General features: G+C 43.1%; 1 protein-coding gene across 10 annotated transcripts in view; it reads right to left on the reverse strand.

The window, feature by feature from the left end:
* The window catches only part of PRKDC (protein kinase, DNA-activated, catalytic subunit), a 177,743-nt gene that overhangs the window by 122,445 nt on the left and 39,998 nt on the right, over window positions 1-15,300 (reverse strand). For all 10 annotated transcript variants that reach the window (XR_011389983.2, XR_016235620.1, XR_016235617.1 and 7 more), the window contains 7 exons: window positions 14,366-14,518; window positions 14,183-14,290; window positions 11,474-11,700; window positions 7,796-7,890; window positions 5,583-5,682; window positions 4,291-4,424; window positions 1,552-1,806 (listed from right to left, as the gene is read on the reverse strand). Coding sequence is in view for 5 of the 10 variants with exons in the window: in XM_070076562.2 (XP_069932663.2) it covers window positions 1,552-1,806; window positions 4,291-4,424; window positions 5,583-5,682; window positions 7,796-7,890; window positions 11,474-11,700; window positions 14,183-14,290; window positions 14,366-14,518 (1,072 nt within the window). In the remaining 5 variants the exon portion in view is untranslated. The remainder of the gene's footprint in view (window positions 1-1,551; window positions 1,807-4,290; window positions 4,425-5,582; window positions 5,683-7,795; window positions 7,891-11,473; window positions 11,701-14,182; window positions 14,291-14,365; window positions 14,519-15,300) is intronic.

Raw genomic sequence — 15,300 nt, forward strand, 5'->3', positions numbered from 1 at the left:
GGCCCAGGTGCTTGGGCCCTGCACCCCATGGGAGACCAGGAAAAGCACCTGGTTCCTGGCTCCTGCCATCGGATCAGCGCGGTGCGCCGGCCGCAGCGCGCCGGCCGCGGCGGCCATTGGAGGGTGAACCAACGGCAAAGGAAGACCTTTCTCTCTGTCTCTCTCTCTCACTGTCCACTCTGCCTGTCAAAAAAAAAAAAAAAAAAATAAGGTACAATTCATAACTTAACAGACAAATTGGTAGAATTTTCACTTTCTGACCTGTCCTTCTACATAGCATCTTACGCTAGTGAATCAACCTTCCTTAGGACTGTGTAAGACAGTCCTGGGGATGGGTGTCATGGTGCAGTGGCTAAGCTGCTGCTTAGATACCAGCTGCTCTGCTTCCAATCCAGCTCTCTGCTAATGTGCCTAGAAAGAGTAGATCCTGGCCCAGGCACCTGGGTCCCTGATACCCACATGGAAAACCTGGTTGCTGGGGAGTGATCACTCTCTCTACCTCTCCATCTCTGTCACTTTGCCTTTCAAATAAATACATCTTCAACACAAACAACTGTTCCTGAGCCTCAGCACATATGTGCATGCCTACCACATGCATGCCTACCACATATATACTCACTAAACACTCCCTATCAGGGCTAGCTTCTACTGTCCTCAAGCCAAGAATACAAGGTGCTTCCCTCTCCAATTCCCATAACTTGGATTTTATCTCTGACAGAAGTGAAGAGAGAATGAGGGCTCCTTTATAAACCATCACCACTTTGCACCAGAGCAGATGCTCTTAGTTAAAACTTATCTCCATGTCTCCTTCCTGAGCACTACCTCCCACCTGTTCAACTCTCCATCTACCAAGGTGTCTGCACTGATGGAGCCACCCGGAACTCACAGGTTCTCTACCTTGCATCCCAGCCTCTGTAAACACTATCACCATATGGGAATAAAAAAACTTAAGGAATCTGAAAATGTGAGAAATCCAGACTGGAATAAACATAGGGCCAACATTTAAGACACCAAGTTAGGATAAGTCTGCATCCCATTAGAGTAGCTGGGTTTGAGTCCCGCCTCTACTTCTGACTCCAGCTTCCTGCTTTCAGGACCTGGATTGAGTTCGTGGCTCCTGGCTTCAGCCTGGCTCAGCCCCAGCCATTTCAAACATTTGGCGAGAGAAACAGCAAATGAAAGTTCTTCTCGCCATCTCAGTTTGTCTCTGTCTCCCAGTCTCTCAAATAAATAAGTAAAAATTTAAAAAATAAAGATCACAGAGCCTCTGTCAGGATGAGCTCTTGTAGCATGCCCCATGCAAGTTACCACCTCCAGGGGTTATTTTTCAAGAGATCATCAGAAGCCAACGGACAGGGCCAAAAGGAATCAGAAGCTCTGGACAGGTGTGTGGAGACTCAGTGGTATCAAGGTTAAACAAGGTTGCAGGGCACTCATCTCACAGCACAGCACAGCAGAAGTCTGACCGCTGTGATTGACACACAGCGAGCCACCTTCCCAGAATGAATCCACACAGAATCAGCCATGCTAACTGGGGTGAGGTTGACCTACCCAGGACATCCAGCGCTTCAATAGTCCTCTCCTGGATGAACGTGTTGTAGCACTCGAGCGCGGCCAGCAGCAGGCCCAGCCACTGCAGCGTTGTGCGCAGGCTGAAGGGCCCCTGCAGGTGGAAGAGGGTGGGCTGAGCAAGGATGCCCGCCGGCCGGTCACCACTACTACCACCCCCTTCAAACGTGTTTATGAGAAAAGAGGTCTCTTCTTTCTTCATAAGATCTTTCAGCCATAATGAAGGGGATTTGTTGCCTTAAGAAAGAAACAAAATTAAAACGCACATATAAATCACTTCCACATGGTTAACTGTTTTAATTCAACCTCTGCATCTAGTTAAAACAACCAAATGAGATGGGATAATATTTTTTATTTTATTACAGCACACATAACTTGTTTCAACAAGGTATCGCCACCAAAGTCACTCTCTTGGGCTTCTTTGAACATTTTAAAAACAACTGAACACCACTTGGAATAGCTATAAATGAACACCCTTTTCAAGTCAAAAAGGAAAGCTGTGACTGCTGGGCTCCTAGGCTGGCTCTGCCACCTCCCAGCCAGGGGCTGGGCCTCTCTGTGGCTCAGTTTGCTCATCTGCAAATGAGAACCGTATCAATCTCTGGCTCTTAGGTTACCTTATATGAACTAGTTATTGTTTGAATACATGCTTAGAACAGAACTGCCAGACAGTATGTGCAGTGCATATTGAGTCAAATTACCCACCTTTCAAAGAATATTTTTGGGGCCGGCGATGTGGCATAGCAGGTAAAGCTGCCACCTGTGATGCCAGCATCTCATATAGCACCAGTCTGTGTCCCCACTGCTCCATTTCCTATCCAGCTCCCTGTTAATGGGTTGGGAAAAGCAGCAGAAGATAGCCCAAGTACTTGCTACCCTTGTGGTAGACTCAAAGAAACTCCTGGATCCTGGCTTTAGCCTGGCCCTGCCTTGGCTGATGTAGCCATTTAGGGAATGAACTAGTGAATGGAATCCCTCTCTTTTCTCTGTCTTTCCCTCTCTGTAGCTATTTCAAATAAGTCTTTAAAAAGCAGGGGTGGGGGGTGGGGGTGTGAAGTACATAAAATTGCATCCTGTATACTCTGAAAAAACCATATCACTCTAACAAAGTTAGAGAAGAAGTCAAAACAGTCATCTATTTCTGATGTGTTACAAGGAGAACACTTCACACACTAGCATTGTGGCACAGCGCGCCCACAATGCCAACATCCCATGTAGGTGCTGGTTCACGTCCCAGATGTTCCACTTCCAATACAGCTCCCTGCTAATGTCCTTGGAAAGCAGTGGAGTACTGCCCAAATGTTTGGGCCCCTACCATTCATGTGGGAGACCTGGAGGAAGTTCCTGACTTGGGCACCCACGGGATGCCAGCACTGCAGAAGGCAACTTTACCCACTATGCCACAGCAACAGTTCCAAAATAAACATCTTTTAATTTCATTTTCCATAAACTTTTTGAAGCACTCTCATTTAATATTATTATATTACAGGATAACAAAACTTGGAACTACCAAGAAGTCATTTTTCCTCTTGTTCCATGAAGACCTATCCAGATAGCAGACCCCACCCCATGTTCTGCCCTGCAGTGAGCTCCTTCCTGACTCAACAGGCATGCACAGCCACAAGCAGCACTTCTGGCTCTGGGTTGGTGCCCAGTGCACATGAAAGAGGAAGTCAACACCAGTTCCATTCCAAGACACAGCTTCCTCCACACACATCAAAGCCACCAAACCCTGACTTGGCGTCAGCGGAGAAAGTAGAACATTTATTCCTGAGAAATCCAGCTATTATTTCAAGCAGCTTAATGATTTAGTGAATAATTACCCAAAAGCTTCACTGCTTTCCTTTAATAGCACAATGATCTGAGATCATTCCTAATAGCACAATGATCTGAGATCATTCCAATTTAAGATTCTAGCAGTTTCATATTAATTATACATTGAGACAGACTGCGTTACTTCATTAACTGTTAATATTCTGAATTCTGATTAAATATTATATTGACTACAGTGGTCACCCAACTCTTCTTTATTTCTTTTAAAGAGAATAGGAAAGAAGCAAAGTGGTATGAAATTAAAAAGATATGGGGAAATTCTGGCCAGCGCCACAGCTCACTAGGCTAATCCTCCACCTAGCGGCGCCAGCACACTGGGTTCTAGTCCCAGTCGGGGCGCCAGACTCCGTCCTGGTTGCCCCTCTTCCAGGCCAGCTCTCTGCTGTGGGCCGGGAAGGCAGTGGAGGATGGCCCAATTGGTTGGGCCCTGCATCCCATGGGAGACCAGGAGAAGCACCTGGCTCCTGCCTCCAGATCAGCGTGGTGTGCCGGCCGTGGCGGCCATTGGAGGGTGAACCAATGGCAAAAGGAAGACCTTTCTCTCTGTCTCTGTCTCTGTCTCTCACTATCCACTCTGCCTGTCAAAAAAAAAAAAAAAAAAAAAAGATATGGGGAAATTCTAAATCTACTTTTCTATCATTTGACTAATACCAAAGTAGCATTTTTTTATTTCTTTCTATAAATCTTTGAGAAATGCAGTCATAACATCATGTCATACAAACCTGAAATGATTACTGAACATAATTATGTTTTGTGTTTATTAGAAACATATTACTTGTAATACTCATTTAAATAAGAGAAGGATCACATTTTTAATAAATCTGTGTGTCCATACTACTAGCAACAGCAAAACTCATTTTATTTTATAGGATGTAAGAATCAGCATACCTGGCAATAAAGGAACAAATTTATAAAAGAGTTCTATGGACTTGTGTCGGCATTCAGTCTGAGGCCTCCCACAACGGGCTAACAGCCACTTGACCAGATCCGATAAACACAGTGATGCTGAAGGTGGGAATCCTCTACAGGGAGAAAACATACTGCTGTCACTAACGTGCTTTGAAGTCAATGCTTGGCTATCCCAGAATCTAGAAACAACTCATCAATTTGACCACACTGACACATGTACAGACCTCATTAAAGGGCATTCAACTCATGTTTTATCATTAGGACACAATCAGCCATCAAAGAGTAAATGGGCTCCACAGGCTGATGACCTTCATTTTTATTTTTATCCGGGAAAAATTTAAAAGCATTTCTTAATGGAACAGCACACCAAGTATTTTCATGCATCCTTTTTAATTTGTTTAAAAATAAATAAATAAATAAGGATTCAAGATCTAAAACAGCACTTCTCAGAGTGTGCCCCCAGCTTCACCCGTGAACTTGTTGTAAATGCAAGTTCTCTGACCCCACCCCAGACTTGACAGAGAAATCCTGAGGTGCAGGCTGGCCCAGCAATCTGTTTTAACAAGGTCTCCAGCAAATTATAATAGGTGTTAAAGTCTGAAACCAACAATATATAGAGATGTCATAATGGTAGAATCTGAAAGAATCAAATTTAAAACAGGAAAAATATAAACGTCCAGTCCACATGGTACTATGCCTGTCCAGAGCACTGGCCACCAGTACAAGTACCTGCCGAGATTCCCGAGCGGCTGATGCATGGCACCACACCCTGTCTGAGAATGAGACACAAGGGGATGGAAATGACAGCAATGGCTGGAACCCACTGGCTGATACCCAGCCTTGGCTCTTGGCAACTTTGTTTCACAATTCTATTTTCCATGAGTGTCAAAATCCTACCGTTTCACCATTCAATGATTATATTTCAAAATTTACTGCATAACAATTCATGTACATGCTAGTAAAACAATTCAACATCAATTTGTATTCAAAATTAGTGCAAGTAAAATAAAGTGCTTGTTACAAAACTAATGTTAAATTTGTATCTATTACTCCAACTAAGAACACATACTTTATACCTTAAACCAAGTATTTTCAAGCATAAAGCTTTTGCTTTAGAAAATAGACTCTCCTACTACTTCTACACATTCTTTATTTAAAAAACTAATTCCTTATACTTGCACACATCCATCCCACGTTGCCCTTCATAAGCTGAGAATCAGTTTTAGTTTTACGTTAGGAAACGAAAAGAAAAAGGAAGCAATAACACCCACCGTGGCAACCGCCGTTTTTTTGGTTTGTTTAAAGAAACGCATTTCTTCTCGATGATGCGGCTTAGGTGGTCAATGGCATCACAACACTGTTGAACTGTACCTGTTCTCAAGTACAAAGAAGACATAGAACTGACTACAATGAATAAATTAGAATTATTAATTTGTTGGCCTAATTTTTTTAATTAAAAAGATAGTTTTACTATAGGTTTAAAATAATTTTACCTTTCAGAATATAAAATTTAATAAATGATTTACACAGCATGTTCAAAACTGAAACCCATATTTAAGACTGCAACATAGTTTGACACACACATGTACACACCTGCACACACAGAGTAATACCACATGTAATCAGCACCACGCACCAGACAAGCACAGCCTTACTTAAAGGATCTGACATGCAGGGGACCTTGTAGATATTCCAAGACCCACATACCAGGCCACAGCCTGTGTGACCTCTTTTTCTTGCAAGTGACAAACTACATGATAGTTTAATAATACGTCCACTGTGGATAGAGAACAGAAATAAGATGGCAAACCACCCACAGAAATCAAATTATTTAGGAAAGGAGCCTTATACAACTTATTTTAACTTTTCTCACCAAGAAAAGGCTTCCTTCTATGCTTTTTAAATATGGCAGTGATTTTAGCGTAGAGTTTCACTTGTTTAGGAAAATTTACCTATATGGGAAATGAAGATAAACAAGGCAAATTCAAGATATTTTATGGCAAGGACTGAGTTAAAAGCCTTTTGCCAAGATCTCTGTGAGTGAGATCTCAGTGGAAAAAACAGGTCTTCAAAGAAGGAGGTACCTTTCTCTGAAGGGAGGAGAGAACCTCCACTTTGACTATGACCTTGTCTAAACAAGATAAGAGTCGGAGAACTCAAGGGGCTTCCATAGCCTTGGAAACTCATGACTGGAGCATAGGGGGATTGCTGATGCCATAGACAGGAGTGTCAATTGGTAAAGTCAACAACAGGAGTCACTGTGCACTTACTCCTCATGTAGGATCTCTGTCCTTAATGTGCTGTGCATTGAGATTTAATGCTATAACGAGTACTCAAACAGTGTATTTCACTTTGTGTTTCTATGGGGGTGCAAACTGTTGAAATCTTTACTTAATGCATACTAAACTGATCCTCTGCAAAAAAAAAAAAAAAAAAAAAAAAAAAAAAAAAAGAAAAGAAACTATCAACTCCCAACTTGACTCTCACTGGGATTAAACATGACAATAGGTCTGATCTGATTTCATCATCATTTAAAAAAAATCATCTATTATTTTTCACTTTATGTTTCTGTGTGGGAGCAAACTGTTGAAATCCTTACTTAAGGTATACTAAGCTGATCTTCTGTATATTAAGATAATCGAAAATGAATCTTGATGTGAATGGAAGGGGAGAGGGAGTGGGAAAGGGGAGGGTTGTGGGTGGGAGGGACGGTATGGGGGGGAAGCCATAGTAATCCATTATTCGTACTTTGGAAACTTATATTCATTAAATAAAAGTTAAAAAAAAAAAAAACACATAATAAAAAGTAAAAAAAAAAAAAAAAAAAAAAAAGCCTTTTGCCAGGGCTGGTGCTGTGGCATAGCACTTAAGCTGCAGCCTGTGATGCTGGTATGCCATATGGTTGCCAGTTCATGTCCCAGCTGCTCCACTTCCTATCTACCTCCCTGCTAATGTGTCTGGGAAATCAGCAGATGACCCAAGTACGTGGGTCCCTGCACCCACATGGGGACCTGGATGAAGCTCCTAGCTCCTGGTTTCAGCCTGGTCCAGCCCTGACCTTTGCCATTTGGGGAGTGAACCAGCAGGCAGAAGAACTGTCTCCCTTTCTAGGCCTTTCAAATAAATAAATCTTAAAAAAAAGAAGAAGAAGAAGGAAGGAAGGAAGGAAGGAGGAGCATCACGATTTAAAAAAAAAAGCCTTTTGCCTACACTAAGAACATCACAGCAGAGGATCAGGGCCTCTGACCTCCCAGAGTCAGGCAGGAGTGGCTGCCAGGGGTACTTGGTGAGTCTTAGAGGATAAAGGAAGGAGAAAACCTTCACAAGCTGGAGTTTGGGCACTGAGGAGTGTATCTCCCCTTCATATTTGCCAGGTTTATGGGAGATACAAAAAAGAGAAAACAACTCCCCGTGACAGAATCATGTTAAGACCTGTGAAGCAAACAGATTTGGGAAGCAAACAGAAGGCTTGGGGGAGACAAACCTAAGGATTTCTCGTCTGCGTGAGCTAAGGCCAGACTTTCCATATATATCACCAAGGCTTCAAACACAAACTGTTCTACCAGGGACTCTTCTTCCCTGCAAAACAAACAGCAATAAACTTACCCAAGAGAATCATAAAGCAGAGGGCATACAGCAAACAGTAATGGTGTTAAAGAATGCACACATTAATTAAATTTGCTTTTTCTTTTTTAAAAAAAAGGCTCCAATACTTGTCAAAGAAGACTACTTCCCATAACAAACTAAGACAAATGCACAAACCAAAAAGAGGCAGCACCAGCTTTTTCTCTATGTACACAACCTCCCCCTCACTCTCCCATCCCTGGGGTAGTAGACAGCACCTAACCTTCGAACCGATTCTCTGACCACACAGCTCATTAAAATTCAGTGCAGGGAAAAAAAATAGATGATACCATATCCACAGTCTTCCAAAATAAAGGAATTCTAAAAGCTCTCAACCTGTCTAAAAGCAAGTCAACATCAATAGTAAGTTCTAAGCCTTTTATAGGCATACCCCCTACATGCAAATAATCTGATCAACGACATCTATGGACCATGTATTTATATAGAAACTTACAGTGGCGCCAAGCACCAGTGCCAAGAACTAAGCTGCAGAAGTGAGCTCACTAGAAAATATGTTCCTTACTGAAACAGGACATCCAATGGTTAAGAGCAAAACAACGGGTATATACAATAATTCTCACAGGAGATCTTAGATAACTAAGAAAAAAGAATTCCAGTTGAGTCTTCTGTCCCCATGTTGCTAGGCTGCTGCACCACTGACTTGGAAGAAGTGTATCCACAGAACAAGAGATGCTGAGAAAAACATGGAGGATATGGAGGACTTGGAACTAGAACTACAAACTGCTGTTTCACTTGACAGAAGTATTAGCCTAATATATAGATATACAGATACATACATTTATAGGTAGATACATACATAAATAAATATAAATATATATATATGTATATATATTTGGTTTTTTATTTGAATCTCATGGGCAGGGACTCTCAAGAGTTCCACAAGCCCCAAATGCCTTCCAACGTGTCACACCCAGATCTGACACTGAGCAGTAAGGACGCCAATGAACAAAAACAGAATGAGTAAAGACTGAGAGGTAAGATTAAAAAAAAAAAGTGGGTGTCAATAAACAAACTGGCTAAGCTAGAAAAGGTTCAGCTGGAGGACTGTAAAAAGGTTGGTTGGGTTTAACTGCAGAGGTGTTGGAAATCCAAGCCAAGTGCATCAGGAAAACAGTAAAAAGTGCAAATACAGAATGATGTGACAAAACAAGGATTCCACCTGTGCTAAGACAGCTCAATGTCACATAGAAAGTGAACATTCGGATCCTATTTACAGGATTCAACATGCACCACCTCAAAAACTATCTCCCAGGCACCCTTTCTCAAAAAGTCACTTGAAATGTGGACCAACTAATAAAGAGTATCCAAGAAAAACAACAACAAGGGGAGAAGAAAACAGAAGCTCAAACACAGGAAAGAGGGAAAGGGACATCCTAAGGGACAATCACAGATACCCTGAGCATCAGCAGTGCATCAGAGTGCATCTGGGACTGCGGAGGAGGCTGCCTCCGCCAGGACACAACTGCAGGGCTCCTTCAACTTGGAAGGGACACCCAGGTGAGCCCAGCCCAAGCTGCTGTCTGAACCTGACCCACCATGCCCACATGTTTGAAGTTCTGTGTTCCGCCCAGATCAGCTGACCAGGTACATGTACTCATAAGAATACTTTGCTCTGATCCACGCCTGTCAGACAGGGTAGGCCACTGCGAGCTGAGAGGCAGAAAGCAAAGGTCAGCCCACAACCTGCAACGATATTCCCAGCATCTGTCGGCCATCTCTGGAGAACCCCACTGCCCAAGACTAACCTTGGATCTTGTAAAGCAGAAGTGGGGAAACTTTTTTTCTGTCAAGGGCCATTTGGATATATTTATAACATCATGAACCAGCCATACAAAATTATCAACCAAAAAAGTAGCCTGTTACTTAATTTCAAATCCCATCTACAGTTGCTTTGGTGTGTCCAGATATTCCTTAGCCCTGCTAGTCATCTCCTCTCTCTTTTAGGGCTCTTGTGATCTCTGAGGGAGGCTCCAGCCAGACTCCTCTTAGCTGCCTTCTCCCAGAACCCCCCACCTGACAGGAGAAAGATGGCTCTTGCCTTACATAGCTGTGCTCACACTTAGTAGTGTCAGCTTTCTAAAATCCAAGAACACAGTATGTAGGGTTGGAAGCACAGGTAACAAAACTATAAAGAAAACGAGAAAAAGCAACATAAAAGTCAGGAGAATGATCCCTCTGGGATAGTAAGGGTTTGGGAGGTTTCCAGAACATTGGCAATTTCTTAACCTCAAGGGTAAGTATGCAGGACTTGTCTTATTATTAGTCTATGAACTTTACATGTTTTATATACTCTTCTGCACACAGGTTTCACAATTTAAAAAGCTAAAAAGTAACCTATGGCTTCAAACTCTAAGCAGTTATACAAATAAATATATACACATTCCCATCCACGTATCCTCTTATTTTTTTATTACTGATCTCCCCCAGATTATCAACCATCTACTCATCTTCCTGTCCAGCTATCCTACCTTCTCTTTGTCTCCTCTCCTCTATCCCAACTGCCACTTATTCAGAGAAGCTATTCCAACCCAAAATGCTCAGGTAGCTCATCATATTATTAGTGACAATGCATCATTATTTAGCATCACTGATATCAGTTACAAATCTTACATGTACCTATGTGACTAGTTAATTATTGTCTGTCTCACGTTCTGAAGTGCAACCCTCATGAAAGGGTACATCTTTGAAACTCCACCATGTGGCACAGGGCCCAACATATAATAATATTAATAAATAGTGCTGAAGGATGGCATGAAGGAATGAGCAAACGCACTGCTACCTTAGGGGAGTGACTAATGCATTGGTCCTTGGGCTTGGGCAACAGCCTATTCCTTGGTGTCCTGGGCCTTCAGTCTCATCCCAGGGAGATACCCTCTCCGCAGGCACCAGCAGGTCACCTTTGGGAGAAAATCTAAGTGCAGCACTCTCTGCTCTCACTATTCCAAGGACTATGAGCAGATGTGACCCACACTTCGTCCCCATCAGACAAGGGCTCTCAGCGGCCTCACTGTGTTTCCCTCCACTGTCAGACTCCATAGTCTGGGAGCACCAGGCATCATCATCACCAGAGATCCCACCTAATTTCTCCCCTTTCCCACCCTGTGATTTGAAATGCCTCAGCTGGCTTCCATTCATCCTTTAAGTCTTGTCTCAGGGATAAACTCTGCCAGTAGGCTTGGCCTCCAGGGCACTTCCCTGGGTTCCAAAAGACCCTGGATTCCAACAGACTTCTGGTGTTCCAATAGACTCCCAGTGTTGTGCTTATAAAACTGCTATTGTATTAGGTTGGTAAGCCCAACTTCTCAGTAGTTTCTAAGTTTCTTGCATGCAAATTAAATATTAATTAATTTTAAAACCTCAGAACACAGCACAGCATCCAGCACACACTGACTAAAATAGAGCATGATATGTGAATACACGGATACACAGAGTTACACATCAAGCCACCTTCAAAATCAATACCTGCTGAAAATTTCAAGAGTGTCTTTTACCTTCTTCCTGCCAGCAGCTCCCATACCTGAATTCCTTGTAGATGTTATTGAAAGCGAGTGATGCCCCGAGCCTCTTGAAAGCATTGGGGTGGAGTGCAAAGCTGTACAGGCGCTTGAACAGCGATTTGGTGTTGACTGGACTCTCTTCCTGCTGCTGTGGGGTTGTCTGCTTAATGGACCATTTGAGGAATTCTCGAACACAACGACCACAAAAGTCTCTTAAAGTACTGTCAACGGGGTCCACAATTCCATCCTGGAAAAGAAAAAGGGGCCTTGATTTGTAATCATTGGAAAATGACAACCGAATTTCCTTGGTCTGCCTCTTAACATAACGGAAATCTAGCACCAAACAGGATGAAATCAACACTAGCAAAACCTACCTGGTTGACCAGAATCCAGATTCAAATAACTATTTCTTTTTGACCTACTGAGAACACTTCCTTTTAAACAAAGTAATAAGGTTGAAAAGCCCATGGGAAGGGGAAAGTATTTTAAGTTATAGCCACACAAGCCTTTCCCTTCCCTGAAGAAACACAATGGCTATACTGAGAACCTCTGCGGCTGCTGATTTTACCCACTAACAGTGTCTGAGGTGCTCTAGGGTGAAGGAAAGTAAGCCCCTTAGTTGGTCCAAGGAAACTGTATTCTCACAGAAACAAACAGTGCCCGGTGTGTGGTTCTGAAAACCTGATTTTCGGAAAGAGCAGTCCCCATAAGGCACAGTCTCAGCATATATGCAGAAAACTGCTAAGGACATCTGACCACAGAGATTCCACATAGAGAAACACTCTGCTCAGTGGTTCTGCTGTCCTCTAGGCCCTGTCCCCTCTCAGATCCACAAAGGAGGAGTAACACTAAAATAGGGAAGCTCTGTCCGACATCCCATAATCTGCCACGTGTGGAATCCCTGACTGCAGCACTACTTAGAACTCAAGACTGAACGTGGGGCTGGCGCCGCTGTGCAGTGGGTTAATCCTCTGCCTGTGGTGCTCGCATCCCATATGAGTGCTGGTTCTGCTCCCGGCTGCTCCACTCTGAGAGTACAAGGCCTATCATCATGATGACACCACCCAACAGACACAGCTGCCCTGGGCGATGCCCTGCACTACCCTGCCTCATGCCTTTCCCAGCCTCTCCTCTCATAATGATCTGCAGAAACAGACCCCAGTCCTCGCCACCCTGGACCTAGCACATTTGTTGCCCCTCTCCAGATGCTCTTGTCAACTCCTATTTCCTCCTGCTCATCTCAAACTGAACAAAAAGTGATAAAAAAAAAAAAAGAAGATGTAAGCCGGAATCAATTTGCAAGAATATGGAATTAAAGGATAGTAGTATCAACAAACTTGCTATGTATTTACTGCAACTTTCGACTCTAACATGAATATATGACAAAACAAAATGGCAGGCTGAAATAAATGACACTTAAAGGAATCAGATATCAACTTACCTGCACAAGTTCAAAAATCATGAAAAATTCAACATCCAAAGAATGCACTTTAACTGCCCTCTCTGCCTGTGCCCTCAGTGAGCCAGTGACCAAACCCTAACACATCCATCTCCCTCTACTGCCTCAGGGGAGTTCTAGGTAAAAGGTAAGCTGCAGTTTCTCAGTCCTTCAGCTGGTGAATTTGAACGCAGGAGAAAGCTGGGTATGCTCAAAAAGTGCTTTCATTCTTCAATACCGTGCTACCATAGCTCTGGTAAGTCCAAGAACATTCTTATTCCTCCTATCTTCAACTCATATACAAACGCACATGGTTAATATAGATAAAGTGTATAAAAGCTAAAACCACTTGAATATTTAGTTACAGACATTTAAAGTATCAAATAAATATATGATATTGTGTCCATTAAAATGGCATTTCACAAATAAAATGAAAGAAAACAGAAAAAAATGAACCAGTTAGAGGCTACATTTTGGTGTCTTAACAGCTAATTTTTCTTTTTCTTTTAAAGATGTATCTACAGGAGCTGGCGCAGTGGTGTAGCAGGTGAAGCCGCCGCCTACAGTGCTGGTATCCCATATGGGCGCCAGTTCAAGTCCTGGCTGCTCCTCTTCCAATCCAGCTATCTGCTGTGGCCTAGGAAGGCAGTAGGGGATGGCCAAAGTCCTTGGGCCCCTGCACCCACATGGTAGACCTGGAGGAGACTCCTGGCTCCTGGCTTTAGATGGATGCAGCTCCTGCCGTTGCAGTCAACTAGGGACTGAACCAGCAGATGAAAGACCTCTCTCTCTCTCTCTTTCTCTCTCTGCAGATGAAAGACCTCTCTTTCTCTCTCTCTGCCTTTCTCTCTCTGTGTAACTCTGACATATAAATAAATAAATAAATATTAAAAAAAAATTTATCTACCTATTTGAAAGCCAGAGTTGCAGAGAGAGAGAGAAAGAGATCTTCCAACCGCTGGTTCATTGCCCAAATGGCTGAAACAGCTGGAGCTGGACCGTCCTGAAGCCAGGAGCCAGGAGCTTCTTCTGGTCTCCCATGTGGGTGCAGGGCCCAAGCACTTGTGCCATCTTCTGCTGCTTTCCCAGGAGCATTAGCAGGGAGCTAGTCCAGAAGTGGTGCAGCCAGGACTCACATTGGTGACCATGAGATGCCAGCACTCTAGGCGGAAGCTTTACCACTATACCACAGCACAGGCCCCTAGATAACTGTTCTTAAAGGTCAAAACAGATACATATCAACTATGACTAGTTGATAGAAACAGCAGGAAAAGAATCAACTTCTACTCACCAATATTGTGTCTAGCAGGGCGACCGTATCCTGACTTTCAAATTTCTTGTTGTTAGTGAACCAGTGAATCAGCTGCATGACGAGGGGCTCATAGAGCTGCCTGGTCACCTACAAAGACAATACCATCATGGCTGATTCCTTCAGAGTGAGTCAGAAGCAAGCAACTCAAAATCACTCCCTTACCTGATCCACATCACACCCAAGCCGAAGCAGCACAGGAAATGTTCGCTTATAGAGCTGGTACATGGGTGGGGGACCCTGACTTCCTTCAGGCATCTGAGTGGCTTTTCCCAGCATAAACATAACCATGCTATGTAACAGCTCACAGGCTGCCACCTGAAACAAGACAGTTCAACAGTTATTGGATTACAAGAGAACAGTCTGCCATGTTACTCAGTTTAGGACTTTAAGAAGAAAAACATTTACTGCAGGTGATTTTCATGTAACTCAAATGTAAGTTAACTGAAAGTGGTGCTTCTCATATAAAATTCCTGCTCACTTTGATTTTTAATCCAAGAGTTAAGAATTAAAATTTATGAGCTAGCACTGTGGTACATCAGGCTAAATAGCCACTTGCAACACCAGCATGCCATTTTAGAGTGCTGGTTTGAATCTCAGCTGCTCCACTGCCAGTCCAGCTCTTTGCTGATGTTGCTAGAAAAGCAGTGGAAGATGGCCCAAGTGCATGGGCCCCTGAACCCACATGGGAGATCTGGAAAAAGCTCCTGGCTTCAGCCTGGCCCAGATCTGGCTGTTATGGCCATTTGGAGATTGAACCAATGGATAGAAGATCTCTCTATCTCTCCTTCTGTATCTCTCTGCCTTTCAAATAAATAAATCTTTTTTTTAAGAAAGCAAAATTTATAAACTTTATACACTGGGCCTAATATATTCATATTCATAGGAAATATATTTCAATGCTGCCATACTACAGAACTACTTAACCGTGTTTCATCTGTTAGCACTTTTTTTTTTTTTTTGACAGGCAGAGTTAGACAGTGAGAAAGACAGAGAGAAAGATTTTCCTTTTTCCGTTGGTTCACCCCCCAAATGGCTGCCACGGCCGGCGTGCTGCGCTGATCCGAAGCCAGGAGCCAGGTGCTTCCTCCTGGTCTCCC

The sequence above is a fragment of the Oryctolagus cuniculus genome, chromosome 6 (genome assembly GCF_051225735.1).
Source record: "Oryctolagus cuniculus isolate XC-2025 breed Fujian yellow rabbit chromosome 6, ASM5122573v1, whole genome shotgun sequence".
Classification (NCBI taxonomy): Eukaryota; Metazoa; Chordata; class Mammalia; order Lagomorpha; family Leporidae; genus Oryctolagus; species Oryctolagus cuniculus.